We start from the raw sequence: 14,806 nt of genomic DNA, 5'->3' as shown, positions 1-14,806 counted from the left end.
TGGGCACACTTGATTTCTGAAAGGCACATTTAAAATATTTGCCTGGTGCCCTAAGGCACACTTATAAACTAAAGTATTTCTATCCCTGCAACTTCTAACACTGGGGTAGTCTGGTGGTTACTGTTTCACTCATCATGGGTACAATGTGTGAAGCCTATTTCCGATGTTCCCGCCGTGATATTGCTGGAATATTGCTAAAAGCAGCGTCAAGCCCAACTCACGAACATATAACACTTGTATTTCAGACCCAACTTGTTCCTGTCGGTGGCGGCGAAGGTGGAAGTGTGGTATGACCTGAAACAACACATGGTGAAGAAAGACAATAAGTTTGAGTTTGATGGGCCAACAATTGTCTACTGTCCAACCAAGAAGTCCACAATGGAAGTGACCAGTGTCCTCAAGAGTAAGAAAGAGTCTGACCATGTCATTGATATAAACATTTCAGAATTGTTTTCTACTTAGTAGTCAGGAAAATGCAGTTGCAGATATATCTGTTCATTTACTTAATGCATACCTTTGTTAAAGCGTTGGCTATTCGTCACGAGGCATGGTTCGATTCCCCAGGGCACAATGTGTTAAGCCCATCCCCCGCCATGATATTGACATTGTAAAGCTGAACTCAGCAGTCAGCAGTATTCATACCTTTAAGGGCATCTTATTTGACAGTAAAGCTGAAGCATGCTTGGGCATGGGCAAGGCATTAAATTAATGCATGAGCACTAACCTTGTGAGATTTCTTACAGATATGGATAGGGCCTTGTTGCTTTTACCTACAGGTTACTTCACACATGGATGGTCATTGATAGGGGCATGTTTATACATGTGAGGGGCCACTAGTGTCTTGTCACTAGGCTCTATCCATATCTGTAAGAAATCACTACTCACCCAGGAGTTGCCTCCCTTGCCCCTTTGGCGCGCCCCTTTGGTCACCTGACCGACCATGCCTTGTCACTCTCTCCTTCTTCGCCCTTGAGGATGGTTGTGAGAGCACCTGGGTCCCTATACGGCACATATCCTTTTATATTTTTGGACCTTACATTAAAACTATTGCTGTATACATCCAGACTCAAGGAAATATCTACAATTCCTCTTCAACGGACGTCACTTCCAATGGAAGGTGCTACCATTTGGAATATCGTCGGCCCCCTGGTTGTTTACTCGAGTGACCAAGCCCATCGTCACATATCTACATCGTCGAGGTCTACGCAGTGCTTTCTACCTGGAAGATGGGATTCAAGCTCATCAAGATCCCAGTCAACTCAGACTGCCACTAGACTTCACCATCAGGCTGCCCACTCAACTAGGATGGCTAGTAAATCTCCTCAAGTCGGAACTGGAGCCGAAACAAGATCTGCAATTTCTAGGAATTCGACTCATCACACCAGTGAATCGCATAGTCGTTCCAGAGGATCGTTGGGTCAAGATACAACAGATGATATCTCAAGCAATGCTCTCTCCGTTGACACTACGTGCTTGGCAAAGCATGCTCGGTCTACTCACCTCAGCTCAAGACTTGGCTCGCAGAGGGAGACTACAGTTGTGCCCACTACAAGTATTTGTGACCGCCCACCTAGACAGCCTAGATCCGTTAATACTACCAGACAGTCTGAAACCATATCTCCTATGGTGGACTCGGAAGTCGAATGTTTGCGGAGGAACCTTTTTGACAGAGCCGGTTTGCAACAATCATCTCTATGTGGATGCCTCCCTACAAGGATGGGGTGCGTACTTCAACAATGAAGTGGCAGCAGGGAAGTGGTCGAGTCAGGATCAGAAGTCACACATCAATCTGTTGGAGATGAAAGCAGTAATCAACATTGGTCCAGCTGCTAAAGAAGCATCGCGACTCATGGTACACACAGACAACTCCACAGTGTCATTTTACATCAACAAACAAGGGTCAACAAGATCAAGAAGTCTGCTACAACTCAGCTTTCTCCTGTTCAGCATAGTCGACGACCTCAACATCTACATGAAGGCATGCCACATTCCGGGAGCAAAGAATATCATAGCAGATGCCCTATCTCGTCCACTACAACCATCTCCTGGACGGAATGGATATTGCATCCAGAAGCATTCCAGTTCATCATACAGACTATAGGATCCCCACTAATAGACCTGTTTGCAACAAAGCTCAACAAACAGCTACCAACATTCGTCTCACAGATTCCAGATCCTCAGGCATGGGCAACAGACGCTCTAAGCATCTCATAGGAAGGACTAAACGCTTATTTGGTATTATGGTATTATGGTAATACAAGGCTGAAATGAGTTTCGTATTATAAATATTTGGGTTTAATATTCTCATCCAGACTAAACTGGTCAACAGCCTGTAAACGTTTATCTGTTCAAGCATCAAAGGCTATGCAATCTGTATATCAGTTATTCAAAAAGAATTCTTTTTATTTCTTTCAAAACTCCAAAGCTGAGTACCATCTTTGATTGTAAGATGTTACCGATTCTTTTTATATGGGTCGAAATCTGGGGAACTAAATATTTCCACATAGAAAAAAGGTTCATGCATCGTATTTTAAATGCTTCCTAAATTTGGGAAAGTATGCTTCAAATAAGGCTGTATTCCAGGGGGAAACTGGGGGAACTATATTTGTACTCACCAGATTACGAAAGTAATAAAAATTTTGGCTGAAATTATTAAAAATGGATTCTCATAGGTATTTAAAATTCAAAGTTATATTTTCCTTACTTAAGATATATTGGCAAATTATTGGGCATCAGAGGTTAGACATCTACTTTTTCGATGGATTTTTCTCATGGAATAATTTCAGACATGCTTGGAAAATGTGTTTTTACTGATGAAAATACCAAAAACATTTTCTTCCAAGAATGGTCTATGTCTATAAATAATTTGAGTTTCTTAAACATTATTCTTCTCATAAATCTGTGTTAGAACCGAGTTTTTATCATTATGAACCTACAAGACAAATCGCTAATAGGTGAAATTGAGAATTGAGCTTTCATGATTTTAGAATTCATCTATTTAATAAATAGAGCTTTCAGTGATGTAAATGAATCCGTCATGTAAAATATTGTAATACAGGTAATATTGAAAGGGATCATTTGTGTATGTGTACCAAGTTTGTTTTAAGAAATAAACATGCAATTACTGTACATTGGAAAGAATCCTATCACTTGTGTTATCTTATCGATTGATTGTAGAAATGTGCAACGCTTTTAATAAATGTTTTGCATGTCAACAGTATATTTAAATGAAAAATATGGATGTAATTCGGTCAGTTTAATCTAGTTGTGAACATTGGCCAAAGATTTAACGAAGTCACTGGTGTAGCTTCTTTGAATATATATATTTTTTCTTCTCATAAAGTTTGTAAACCGCCCCGTCTAAGCACTCCCTTGTCAAAGTTGTCAAGGATGGTTTTCACGTCCCGGTTTTTGCATTTGAGACGGTCCCTATCTTGTCTGATTTGTTTACAATATTGTAAACTTGTTGGTAAGACATGCCAACAGCTCTACAAGTTCTGTAATTAACCCTTTCTAAACTAATCAAAGGTTTACCTCTGTCTTTTTAAGCAGAAAAAGACTATAAACCTTTGCAACAATCGACTGCAAATCGTTGGCCATAGTGGACGCTGTGATAAAGATGTGCATGCATGACGGCCAGAAACTTATTTATCAAGACTTAACATTTATATTAATATTTCTTCAATAAAGAAAAACGATAATTAAGTAAAGTAACACAAACATTCAACATTTATTTGTTTAGGAAAAACGTTAATTCATATTTTTACACCACCTGTATTATTAGCATAAATATAAAGACTATTTCAGATTTCTGTTGTTGAACTCTGAAAAAATCTTAAGTTGCTGTTTTGGTACCAAATTCTCTCCTGTAAACTGCCCTTTAAATGCATGGGAATGTTAAATTGATTGAAATAAAAATTAGGTAGACAATAGGCGAGTTGATATATTGACAACATAGTATATTTATCACCTTTATAAAGATATTAAGGCTAAAAAGCATTTTTCCAGCATTTCCGACAGTACTTTAATACGCTCGTTCAAGTTGGATCACCAACAAAAGAAATTTAAGGCTTCTGCCTGGGATCTCAACATAGTTCTACAACATCTCACCAGTGATGCCTACGAGCCTCTAGAATGGACATCCTTTGAACTACTAACTCAAAAAACACTGTTCCTGATCGCCCTAGCAACAGCTGCACGGATGTCAGAAATACATGCTCTGGACTTTGAACGAACACGATTTGAATCAAGACATCGTGACATCGCATCGTACATCTTGGACTGAGATGGGATTTTATCACCAAGAACCAACTGCCCGGCCAGCCTGACAAACAGTTCCACATCCCAGCACTCTCTACAGTCCTTGGGCCACAGGATACACAGGATCTATCCTTATGCCCTGTCAGAGCACTAAAAGTCTACCTACAAAGGACAAAAAACAAGGAGACGAAAATTCAAGCGCCTATTCATGCCCTTATCTACTGAGACGCCTACGGGGGAAGTCTCACGGACAACGATATCGATATGGATGAGAGCCGTTATACTAAGGGCCTACAAAGCAGCAGGACTTGAGCCTCGAATCCTCATGAATCCAGAGCTCTGGCATCTACACTTGCTCTGCATGGAAACTGCTCGATTACAACAATAATGGAGGGCTGCTTTTGGAAATCGGACATGGTGTTTGCCAACCACTACCTCAGAGACATTGCCACCAAAGACGTCTCAGGAATTCACCAGTTTGGGCCACTTGTTATAGCACAACTAACGGTTTCACAAAGGCGCTGAGAAAAATCTCACCCTTTTTATCACGTGACTTGTGAAAACCAATGCTCTGGAGAGCAAATGGTAAAAGTCCATGCACACGTCTAGGACAGGCTAGCATGAGTGATAGACCCTGTACTTGTATAGGACATACTCGTACATGAAGAAGGGTCGCATCTCCACTTGATGCACGCATCAAGAGATGGAGTTGCAATAGATAACTAATGGAACATTAGTATATCTAAAATCCACACGGAAATGTCAGGAGAAGTTTCGGAAGAAATCTGACAAGTTGTGGTTCCCCCCCAGACTCATCAGAGAGAAGTTGAAAGAACAGAATCATCAGCAGTGCCGTCATAAGTTCCCTAGGGGGGTAATACAGAATGTAAATCAACAGCCAGAGAATCCAGAAGTGGCCTGACCCACCACCGATTCCGACGGATTCTGCAAGCATTTAGCATGAGTCAAGATAAGGGAAAATGTGTAATTTTCTGACTAAACTTGATATTTTATACTTTTCCTGACTTATGAGGTCAGCCCTCCCAACCTCCCCTCTTATGGCACTCTTGATTTCCCTGTAAATCCGGGTGCCGGGCATTCATACGGAGAGAGTGACAAGGCATGGTCTGTAAGGTGACCAAAAGGCGCCAAAAGGGCAAGGGAGGCAACTCCTGGGTGAGTAGTGATTTTACTTCAAGGCATTTCAAGTGTTCCACTATCATTCGCAAGGAGAAGGAGACAAGCATTTAGCATGAGTCAGGATAAGTATAAAATATCAATTGTAGTCAGAAAATTACAAGTTAGAAATATATTCCGTACCCATATGTTTAAACCTTTTGCATATCTAACATTTTTCAGTGCGTAATTGATATGCTACAATTAGTTTTCAATGCGTATTTGGAAATATTCAATGCATATTTTACCTGGATACGCAGCTTATCTGGGCCTCTGCCACCGGGTACCCATTCACTGCTGGGAGAACAGTGGCAATTCGTGAACAAATTCATTTGTCCCATGTAGGTGTTAAGGTTATTGTAATCTTATTGTGATGCAACATTGGCATGAGTGAGTGAGTGTTTTTGTATGTTGCTTTTAGCAATATTCCAGCAATATCAGAAATGGGTTTCACACATTATACCCATGTGGGGATCAAACACGAACATGACGAAGAACATTTTAACCACCAGGCTACCCCAGCGCCCCCTGTTGGAATGATGTCACTCTAGTACCATCCATGTGTTTGCAGATGAAGGGGTGTTGTGTCTTCCCTACCATGCAGGACTGAGTCTTACGGCAAGGAAAGGCTCATCATAAGTTTGTGAATGACAGAATTCAGGTTGTCGTGGCAACGGTGGCATTTGGAATGGGTATTGACAAGCCTGATGTGAGGAAAGTCATACATTATGGAGGTGAGTATTACGGGACCTGTTAGACATTGAGATGAGGATTACAGTGCTAAAGGTACTATTCAACAATTAAAAGGGGAATATAAGGATATTCTGAACAAAATAAGTAGGGTATCATTGATAATTATTCCCTGCTGGATCCAGATTTATATAGCTTGGAAACAATAATCACACAAACTCACTGTCTCCCATGTCTTCAGCTAGAAAAGACATCAAGTTGTACTGCCAGGAAACAGTGTTAAGGTACTATTCAATAATTAAAAGGGGAATATAAGGATATTCTGAACAAAATAAGTAGGGAATCATTGATAATTATTCCCTGCTGGATCCAGATTTATATAGCTTGGAAACAATAATCACACAAACTCACAGTCTCCCATGTCTTCAGCTTGAAAAGACACCAAGTTGTACTACCAGGAGTTGCCTTTTTGTAGAACTGGCATTTCTCTATAAACTGGTTTTGATGACTCCAAATGATGTTCCAAATTTGACCTGTTTTTAGTCAGGTTTAGGAGCCGAAATTGTTGAAACACGGGCATGTGTCCCAGAAGCCCCATTGTCTATACTACTACTGAACAAAATAAGTTTGGTCATCATAAATCCTTGGTGGATCTGAATTTGTCATTGATCTACATTCAAACTCACTGTCTTATGTTTTCAGCTCCGAAGGACATCGAGTCGTACTACCAGGAAGTTGGGCGTGCCGGGAGAGATGGGTTGCCTAGCGCCTGTCACGTCTTCTACTCTGGTGCAGACTTCAACGTCAGCAAACACTTCATCAATGAAATCAACAACGAGAAATTCCGTCAGCACAAGCTGAAGATGCTTGGGAAGATGGTGCAGTACCTGAACACAGCCCAGTGCAGGAGGAGGTACGTGAGAGGGGGAGGAGGGACATGAGGAGGATGGGGAGAGGGTTAGTGGGAGGGGGAGGTCGGTACATGGGAGGGAAGGGGAGAAGGCTGTGATTTGATGGGAGCGGGGATTGATTGATACAGAAGATGTGCTAGAAACTCTTTTATTATTACACCACCCCCAACATGTATAAATAAATTAATGAGTGAGATGTGTTTTTACGCTGCTTTTAGCAATATACCAGCAATTTAATGGCGGGGGACACCAGAAATGGGCTTCACACTTTACACTTATGTGGGGAATTGAACCTGGGCCTTTGGCGTGATGAGGGAAGACTTTAACCACTGGGCTACCCAACCAGCCAATATATATGAATTAACTTCTTATAATTAATACCCCAGATTTGGAACAAATACAGAAGTTATGTGAAATAATCATAATAAAGTTCAGGAGTGGAAAGAATATTTCTTATTTTTCCTTATCCTGACTCATGCTTATTGCTCACCTCATGAGTCAGGATAAGTATAAAATATCAATTTTATTCAGAAAATTACATAATTGTTTGTACATGAATCCTCAGATGTGTTCTGTGCTGACTCGGAAAATATATTAATAATGCTGTAACATTGTCTTCATGTACAGAACATTTAGTATAATCAGTACTGGGATTGTACCTCTAATTTTGCTGCAAGGACCTCAGTTCAGTTCAGATGGGTTGTTTTTATCTAAGCCCAGAGAAAGAAGTACAAAGGGGGGGGGGGGGTGAGGACTGGAGATGCAGCATCTGAGCCTTGTCCAGTGCAGAAGGAGGTACATGGAGGCGGGCTGATGGTTTTTCAGTTATCACTGTTGTTTCCTGGTACTTGAAACACAGGCGGCTATACCTGCACACATTTAGAAGGGTTTCCATTCCTGTCTGGTTACATAAAGGAGTTGAATCACATCACAAATATCTGTACCACTGATGCTTGTTAGATTCACATGTTTGGAGTATATTTTAGAAAATACTAGTTAAACATGAGCAGTTATAATTGAGTATGAGGTTTTCTTCCCTGACAGAGTGTTACTTGCTCACTTCGAGGGGCGAGAGATGAAGGAACTCGGTGGCACCGAAAACTGCTGCGATAACTGTCGGAAAAAGTAAGAAAAACGTTTTTACCATTTACATTTTTTTCGTAGTAGATCTGTTATCACTTGGAAAAAGTATGAAGTAATTATTTGTCTATCCATCCAATTAACTATTTATTTCATAGTAGATCTGACCCATGAAGATCAGGGTTAGAATTGGTCTTCAGTAACCCATGCTTGTCGTAAGATGCGACTAACGGGATCGGGTGGTCAGGCTCGCTGACTTTGTTGACACGTCATCGTATCCCAATTGCGTAGATCGATGCTCATGCATTTGATCAGTGGATTGTCTGGTCTAGACTCGATTATTTACAAACGGCCGCCATATTTAGCTGGAATATTGCTACGTGTGGCATTAAACAACAAACCAACCTAGTAGATCCATGACAGTGTATGTGATGTAATGAACCTCCATCCACCGTCCTCCTCAGCTGCTCATGCTAAAGTAGGATTAACCCTTCAAATGTGTGTGTGTTTATGTCACTCTTAGCAATATGTGAGCAATATCATGGCAGGGAACAGCAGAAATGGTGTTACCTACAAGGCTTTTCCAATGCCACGGTTCCTGTCTTCAAAGAGTTTGTAACGTTACAACCATGTTCCTGTCCTCAAAGAGTTAAGTAACTCAATTGTTTATCATAGGCTTACGAATGTTGTAGCTCTACAAATGCTTTGTGGATTGGAACCCTGGCTGTCCGCTAACTTTTTTGGGACAGAATGACCTGCTGTGACATTGTCTTCATGATGATTCGAGTCTCTTATTTTCTACAGAGAGTGAGTGAGTGAGTTGAGTTTTACACTGCCTTTAGGAGTATTACAGCAATATTGTGGCTAAGGACACCATTGTACCCATGTTGAGAATCGACAGGTGTGACAAGCAAATGCTTTAACCACTAGGCTACCCCACCACCTCTTATTTTCCACGGGCGATGGGGTAGCCTAGTGGTTAAAGCGTTCACTCGTCACGCCGAAGACCCGGGTTCGATTCCCCACATGGGTACAATGTGTGAAGCCCATTTCTGGTGTCCCCTGCCGTGATATTGCTGGAATATTGCTAAAAGCGGCGTAAAACCAAACTCACTCACTCACTCACTTATTTTCCACAGAATTGAAGTAGAGAAGAGGCAGGGCTTCTACAGCTCCAAGAACTGGGGAATGGATGCTGGGACTGTGGCGCCGGACAAACCAGTCGACTACTCACGGGAGGCCAAGGATCTCTTCGCTGCCATTGAGGTCAGATACTGATGGTCGTGTCATTGTGATTGTTTAGCGGTGATTGGTTTGAAATGACTGTATCTCACATTCTTTTTCAGAAGTCCTCTTGGGGTACATATAAGCATTAAAATGGCCATTTTAAAATACCTACGACAGTTGTAACAATATTTCAATAAAATATTTTACCAAACAAAAAACTTGTTTTGTTTAGTGAGACCACCCACAGCCAAGAGCAGGTAACTCTGGCTGCTTACCTCGTACCTCACTTTTCATGCTGTCATTGTCAAGAATGGTTGTACATGGTCCAGTAAAGACACGCTTAAGCCTGTCTACGATAGAGAAATGAGTGAGAAGACTCAAATCCCTGTATGTATGGTTCCTTCTTTTCGCATTACGGGCTTAGCTGGAATCTTCGTTATGACTTTTTCATTCATGATTTGTTGTAACTTTGCCGGCGTGTTTGCTGTTTCCAGCCATGTGGCAGGCACGATGGCGGACCGCGTGATCCCTTCTTTATCCCTTCTGCTGGCTTTGTAAGCCGTTGAAGTTGGGATTGTAAGGTTTTCATATTTCATTACGTAGGTTATGCTTGCCTAAATTTTCAGCGTTTTTTTGGTAAGTTATGGTTGAGTGATTTTGTAGCATGTTCGTTTCGTATCGCTCACAAATGTTGCTCTTTGTTAGTTATGTGCACAATTAGGCTTTGCTATTGTTGCTTTATGCTAGTATTTTAATAGCTTTGCTGTAGCAGTTAAGTATCGCCCGTGCTTTGCTTTTTTCTCTATTATTGTGTGCATATTCCACTATGTTAAACAGTCCTTGCTATTAGTCATAGCGCGGTTCTGTTTTTTGCAGTCCAAGGGGTGTGTTACCTGTAACGCTACATTATCGCCTCAGGATCACCACCTTGTATGTTTGCGTTGCTTGGTGGAGGAAGCCCATGATAACCAGGGTTGTACCATGTGTCAGGCATTTTCCCCTAGTTCCTAGTGTTGGGTATTGGTAAAAATCTCATAATTGATGATTGGTTCATTACCACTGATCAATCATTGAAAATAATTGGTTAGCGTCATTTATGAAATTTGTTAATGCACAAAAAAATAAGGAAAAAAACATGTAGTTATTTTGGGGGTTTGGGCTAAAATTCACATCTTTAAAGGATGACTAGTATGTTAGGAACATAAATTTCTTGGAGTCTTGAAGATAACTTCAATCATGACTTGGAACGAGCTTGTAGCGTTTATGAAATGTAACAGACTAAACCAACCTTGTGAAAAATATTGTTCATGAAAACAAGTGTTCCAGAATTGTTTGTGTTCGATTATGAGAAAACATGATCGATTGCTTGGTCGTTTAGTCACTGCGACCAATCTTCGATTATTTCAATTAATCGGATCACCACTACTCATTCCATTAATTTGATTTGACAAACTTTCAATATGAGGATAGATGGGCCTGTTATACACGCTGGTGTGTGTTGGCAGAGGGATGGAGTTGGCTGGAGTTTTTACAGTGTCGGTTAGAGGCCGGCTTAACTGCGTCTGCTATCCGGGGCTACTCCACGGCAACCTCTGCCTTCCATGTACCTGCCGACGGTGCTGTCTTGGGGCAACACCCTCTTGTGCAGCGCTTTTTAGCAGGCCTGGACAGAACTTGTCCGACTGTCTGGCGGATTAGTCCCCAGTGGGACTTGTCAATCGTTCTTGATTGGATGTCCGGTCCTCTTTTTTACGATCAGTCGTCTCTTTCACTCCAGCTGTTAAGTTGGAAGGCTGCCTTTCTTGTGGCGGTAACGTCTAGCCAACGAGTAGGCGATATCCATGCAATGTCAGGGGATCCTGCTCTGACTGTCTTTCACAAAGACAGAGTCAGTATTCGGTTGCCAGACTCTTACCATCCTAAGATCGCAGACGCCTTTCACATAACGGCTCCCATTGAACTACCAGCTTTCATTCAGCCTTAATTGTCCGGTACCTCTCTTCGACGCGCTCACGTCTTAGATGTCCGCAAGACTCTCAAGGCTTATATCAAATAAGCGGCTGCTATCAGGAAAGATAAGCAGCTGTTCTGCTGTTATGGCGGTGGTAAGGCTGGTCTTCCGGCGAACAAGCAGACCATATCTAGGTGGCTTGTCTCTGCCATTTGTATGAGTTACACTCACAAAGGGTTAACTATTCCTGATGGGTTAAAGGCTCATTCGGTTAGGGCAGTGGCTACATCAAAGGCATATGCCGCGGCACTGCCCATTGAGGAGATCTGCTCAGCGGCTATTTGGAGCCGACTGAGTACGTTCATCCGCCATTATCAGCTGGACAAACACTCACGGGAACGTGCTCGGTTTGGCCAGACAGTTCTCACCAGTGGGCAGTGTCGTGACTCTCTAGCCGAATGAGTTTTTGAAGTCACGACTGTTTTACTTCCTGGTGTCGGTTATAAAAATTCCACAATTTTTATCGGTGGTGGTATCATATTGGTGGTGGTTTTTACCGATTTTATTGGCTCTAGCGTTGTTATACGCTATGTCCACTGTTTTTCCTCCCTGCACCACACCTCTCTGGTTTGGGATTATGAGCGGAATATTTAGGACTTGCCCATACATTCCTTCCCATTTTGATGGTTGGGGGGTGGGACTTATGTCCATCATTGTAATTTCGCCAGTAGCATATAAGCTAGGCTCCTTCTACCCTCGCCTTGCGTACACCCCCGCCTGATTGACATTAGCGGTCACGTGACTCGGAAAGTGTGTTTATTCTCTCTCTCTCGGCTTCGGCTGTGCCTTCGATTGAACTAAGGGTATGTTAGCCAGACAGAATACCGCTCCCGATTGGGACAGAATACCGCTCGCCATGATTGGGAGTCTGTCTTATGCTTATATGTACCCCAAGGAGGACTTCTTCTGAAAAAGAATTTTACAAACCTGTAGAGGTTATGAATTCTTTGAAGAAAGTCCTCCTTGGGGTACGGCCGACCACCTCCCCTCATTCTGTCTTACACATTCAGCATGAAAAGTGAGGTACGAGGTAAGCAGCCAGAGTTACCTGCTCTTGGCTGTAGGGGGCCTTGTGAGGGGCCCTGTAGGGGTGATCTCACTAAACAAAACAAGTTTTTTGTTTGGTAAAATATTTTATTGAAATATTGTTACAACTGTCGTAGGTATTTTAAGATGGCCATTTTAATGCTTATATGTACCCCAAGGACTTTCTTCAAAGAATTCATAACCTCTTCAGGTTTGTAAAAATGTTCATGCGATACTTGTCTCAGAATTATTTTCATGGGATACTTGTCTTATAGTGATTGTATTTTGGTATGATTGTCTGATGATAATCATGTCTTGATGATTTTCTGTATGGATGATGTTCTTTCTGAAAAGCATTGTGAATTCATATTGTGGACCCATAACATTCATACAGTATATGACCGTCTATAAGATGACCCCATGGATAAGACGACCCCCAAACTTGACCCTTAAAATCAGTGTCAAAATTATATGTTTCATGCATAAGTCGATCCCCCGCGATGGGGTCCTAATCCCGGCAAACACAGACCACAGACAACTGGCAGTTACCAATAATTATTAACTTTGGTCTACAGTCTACAGACTGCTTTTTTTGGTCCTCAAAATTCGGCTTATAGACGGTCATATACGGTAACATTCACTCCTACAGTGGCACACCTGAAACATTGCACTATAACAAACAAAATAGCGTGCTGACCCCCCTCTGACCGTTGTCCTCTCCCTCCAGGCTATGGGTGGCTGGTTTGGCATCACTGCCCCGATACAACTCCTCGTGGGGTCCAACAACCAGAAGATCCAACGCTTCACCAAGGACAAGGTCTGGGGAACTGGCAAGTACGTCCTCCAGTTAAATAACAAGTAGCTGATCAAAGGCCGATCCTTGAAAAATTCTTATCACTGATTCTTGGTTAGAATTGGTCTTCAACAACCCATGCTTGTCGTAAGAGCCGACTAACAGGATCGGGTGGTCATGCTCGCTGACTTGGTTGACACGTCATTGTATCCCAGTTGTGTAGATCGATGCTCATGCTGTTGATCACTGGATTGTCTGGTCCAGACTTGTTTATATACGGACTGTCGCAATATACTGTAAACGTATTATATTTCGCGCAGGTTTTATTTTCACGCAAAACATTTTAGCGCGAAAATTTATACACCGCGAATAAACCTGTCACACATGACAGATGGTTTGATACAAAACAGATTACCATGAAACGACTTGGAAAGAAATAATACAGCAGTATTTTATTTATTCATTAAGATTTTTTTTACCAGTACATCATGAAGCGAATAGTCACTTAACGCTCAATCATCTCATTCACAACAACCCTGCTTGTTTGAAATCACAAAGAGCTTCATATACAGTAGAAGTTAATTCGTCAGATCGTCAGAATTCGGAACATAAGACTGATGTGTTTTTCATCTCTTCCGTGAGTAAACGGATTACTGTGTACTAGTATATCGCACAGATAGGGATTTCCTGTGAGTAAGCAATAAACGCCGCCTGACAGGTTAAGCCACTCTGTTTGTTTTCACTGCTATTAGTGGCGGCCAAAGAGACAGCTGGCAGTTCCGGCAATTACTGATTGCGCGAATAATTGACCGCTGCGATGTAGTCTAAACTGTCAATTCCGCGAAAATTGCACCATGCGAAAATAAGTACGTTTACAGTAGCTGGAATATTGGTGAGTGTGGTGTTAAAAAAACAACAAACCTTATCAACATCATTAAGTGAACTCTTGACAGACTTCCTACAGCCAAAACTGCGCAAGCACAACTCCCATACTTTGACAGATGATAGTTGTAATGTCACAATCACTTTCTGCAAGATGTAACTGTTTTCGCCAAGAATGCGTTTCAGATGTTGAACTGAATTGTTTAAGCTTGTATGATTCACAAAACATATTTGGCTTTAACCACCAGAGTAGTACGAAAGCTGACCCTGTAATGTCTAGCACAGGTATTCAGGGATTCGGAACCTGCTCAGAGGTTGTTGCTTTGCTCCAAGTCAGCACAGTCTAAGTAAACTTAGACTCAGTATTATTCGTTACACTGCTATACTGAGTCTAACAAAACCTAGTAGAAGGTCGCGTAAGGTAACCTTTTCAATTGACCAATCAGAACACAGCTTACCAAATCGCGAAAGTGGACATTCGCACATACCATTTGAACTTTTACCTCGAAAAAGTTTGTACCCGAACGGTTCCGAATGCTATTTTCCGTACGATCGCTTCCGAGTGATACACGCCACAGCAGTGAGTAAACATTCGCTGAAAATAGCGTTTTTTTTCAGTATTCAACTTGCGGAAATATTCGCTAATTATAGCCATGTCAACAGGAACCCCAAAGCGTATATTCTGTAGGTCAAATATCTGTGTTTTATGCGGATTTTCGTTTGTTGGGAGATCAGTGTTGGCGACCGGGG

General features: G+C 41.8%; 1 protein-coding gene across 1 annotated transcript in view; it reads left to right on the top strand.

The window, feature by feature from the left end:
• LOC124281185 (Werner syndrome ATP-dependent helicase homolog) overlaps positions 1-14,806 on the top strand; it is a 45,018-nt gene that overhangs the window by 10,434 nt on the left and 19,778 nt on the right. Inside the window, 7 exon segments of the mRNA XM_046717216.1 lie at positions 246-403; positions 6,008-6,062; positions 6,064-6,170; positions 6,829-7,039; positions 8,082-8,162; positions 9,257-9,383; positions 13,109-13,215. Of these exon segments, the coding sequence (XP_046573172.1) occupies positions 246-403; positions 6,008-6,062; positions 6,064-6,170; positions 6,829-7,039; positions 8,082-8,162; positions 9,257-9,383; positions 13,109-13,215 (846 nt within the window).

This window comes from Haliotis rubra, unplaced genomic scaffold (assembly GCF_003918875.1).
Source record: "Haliotis rubra isolate DU_JTF1 unplaced genomic scaffold, ASM391887v1 Scf108, whole genome shotgun sequence".
Taxonomy (NCBI): Eukaryota; Metazoa; Mollusca; class Gastropoda; order Lepetellida; family Haliotidae; genus Haliotis; species Haliotis rubra.
This window is presented reverse-complemented; position numbering and strand designations above follow the sequence as displayed.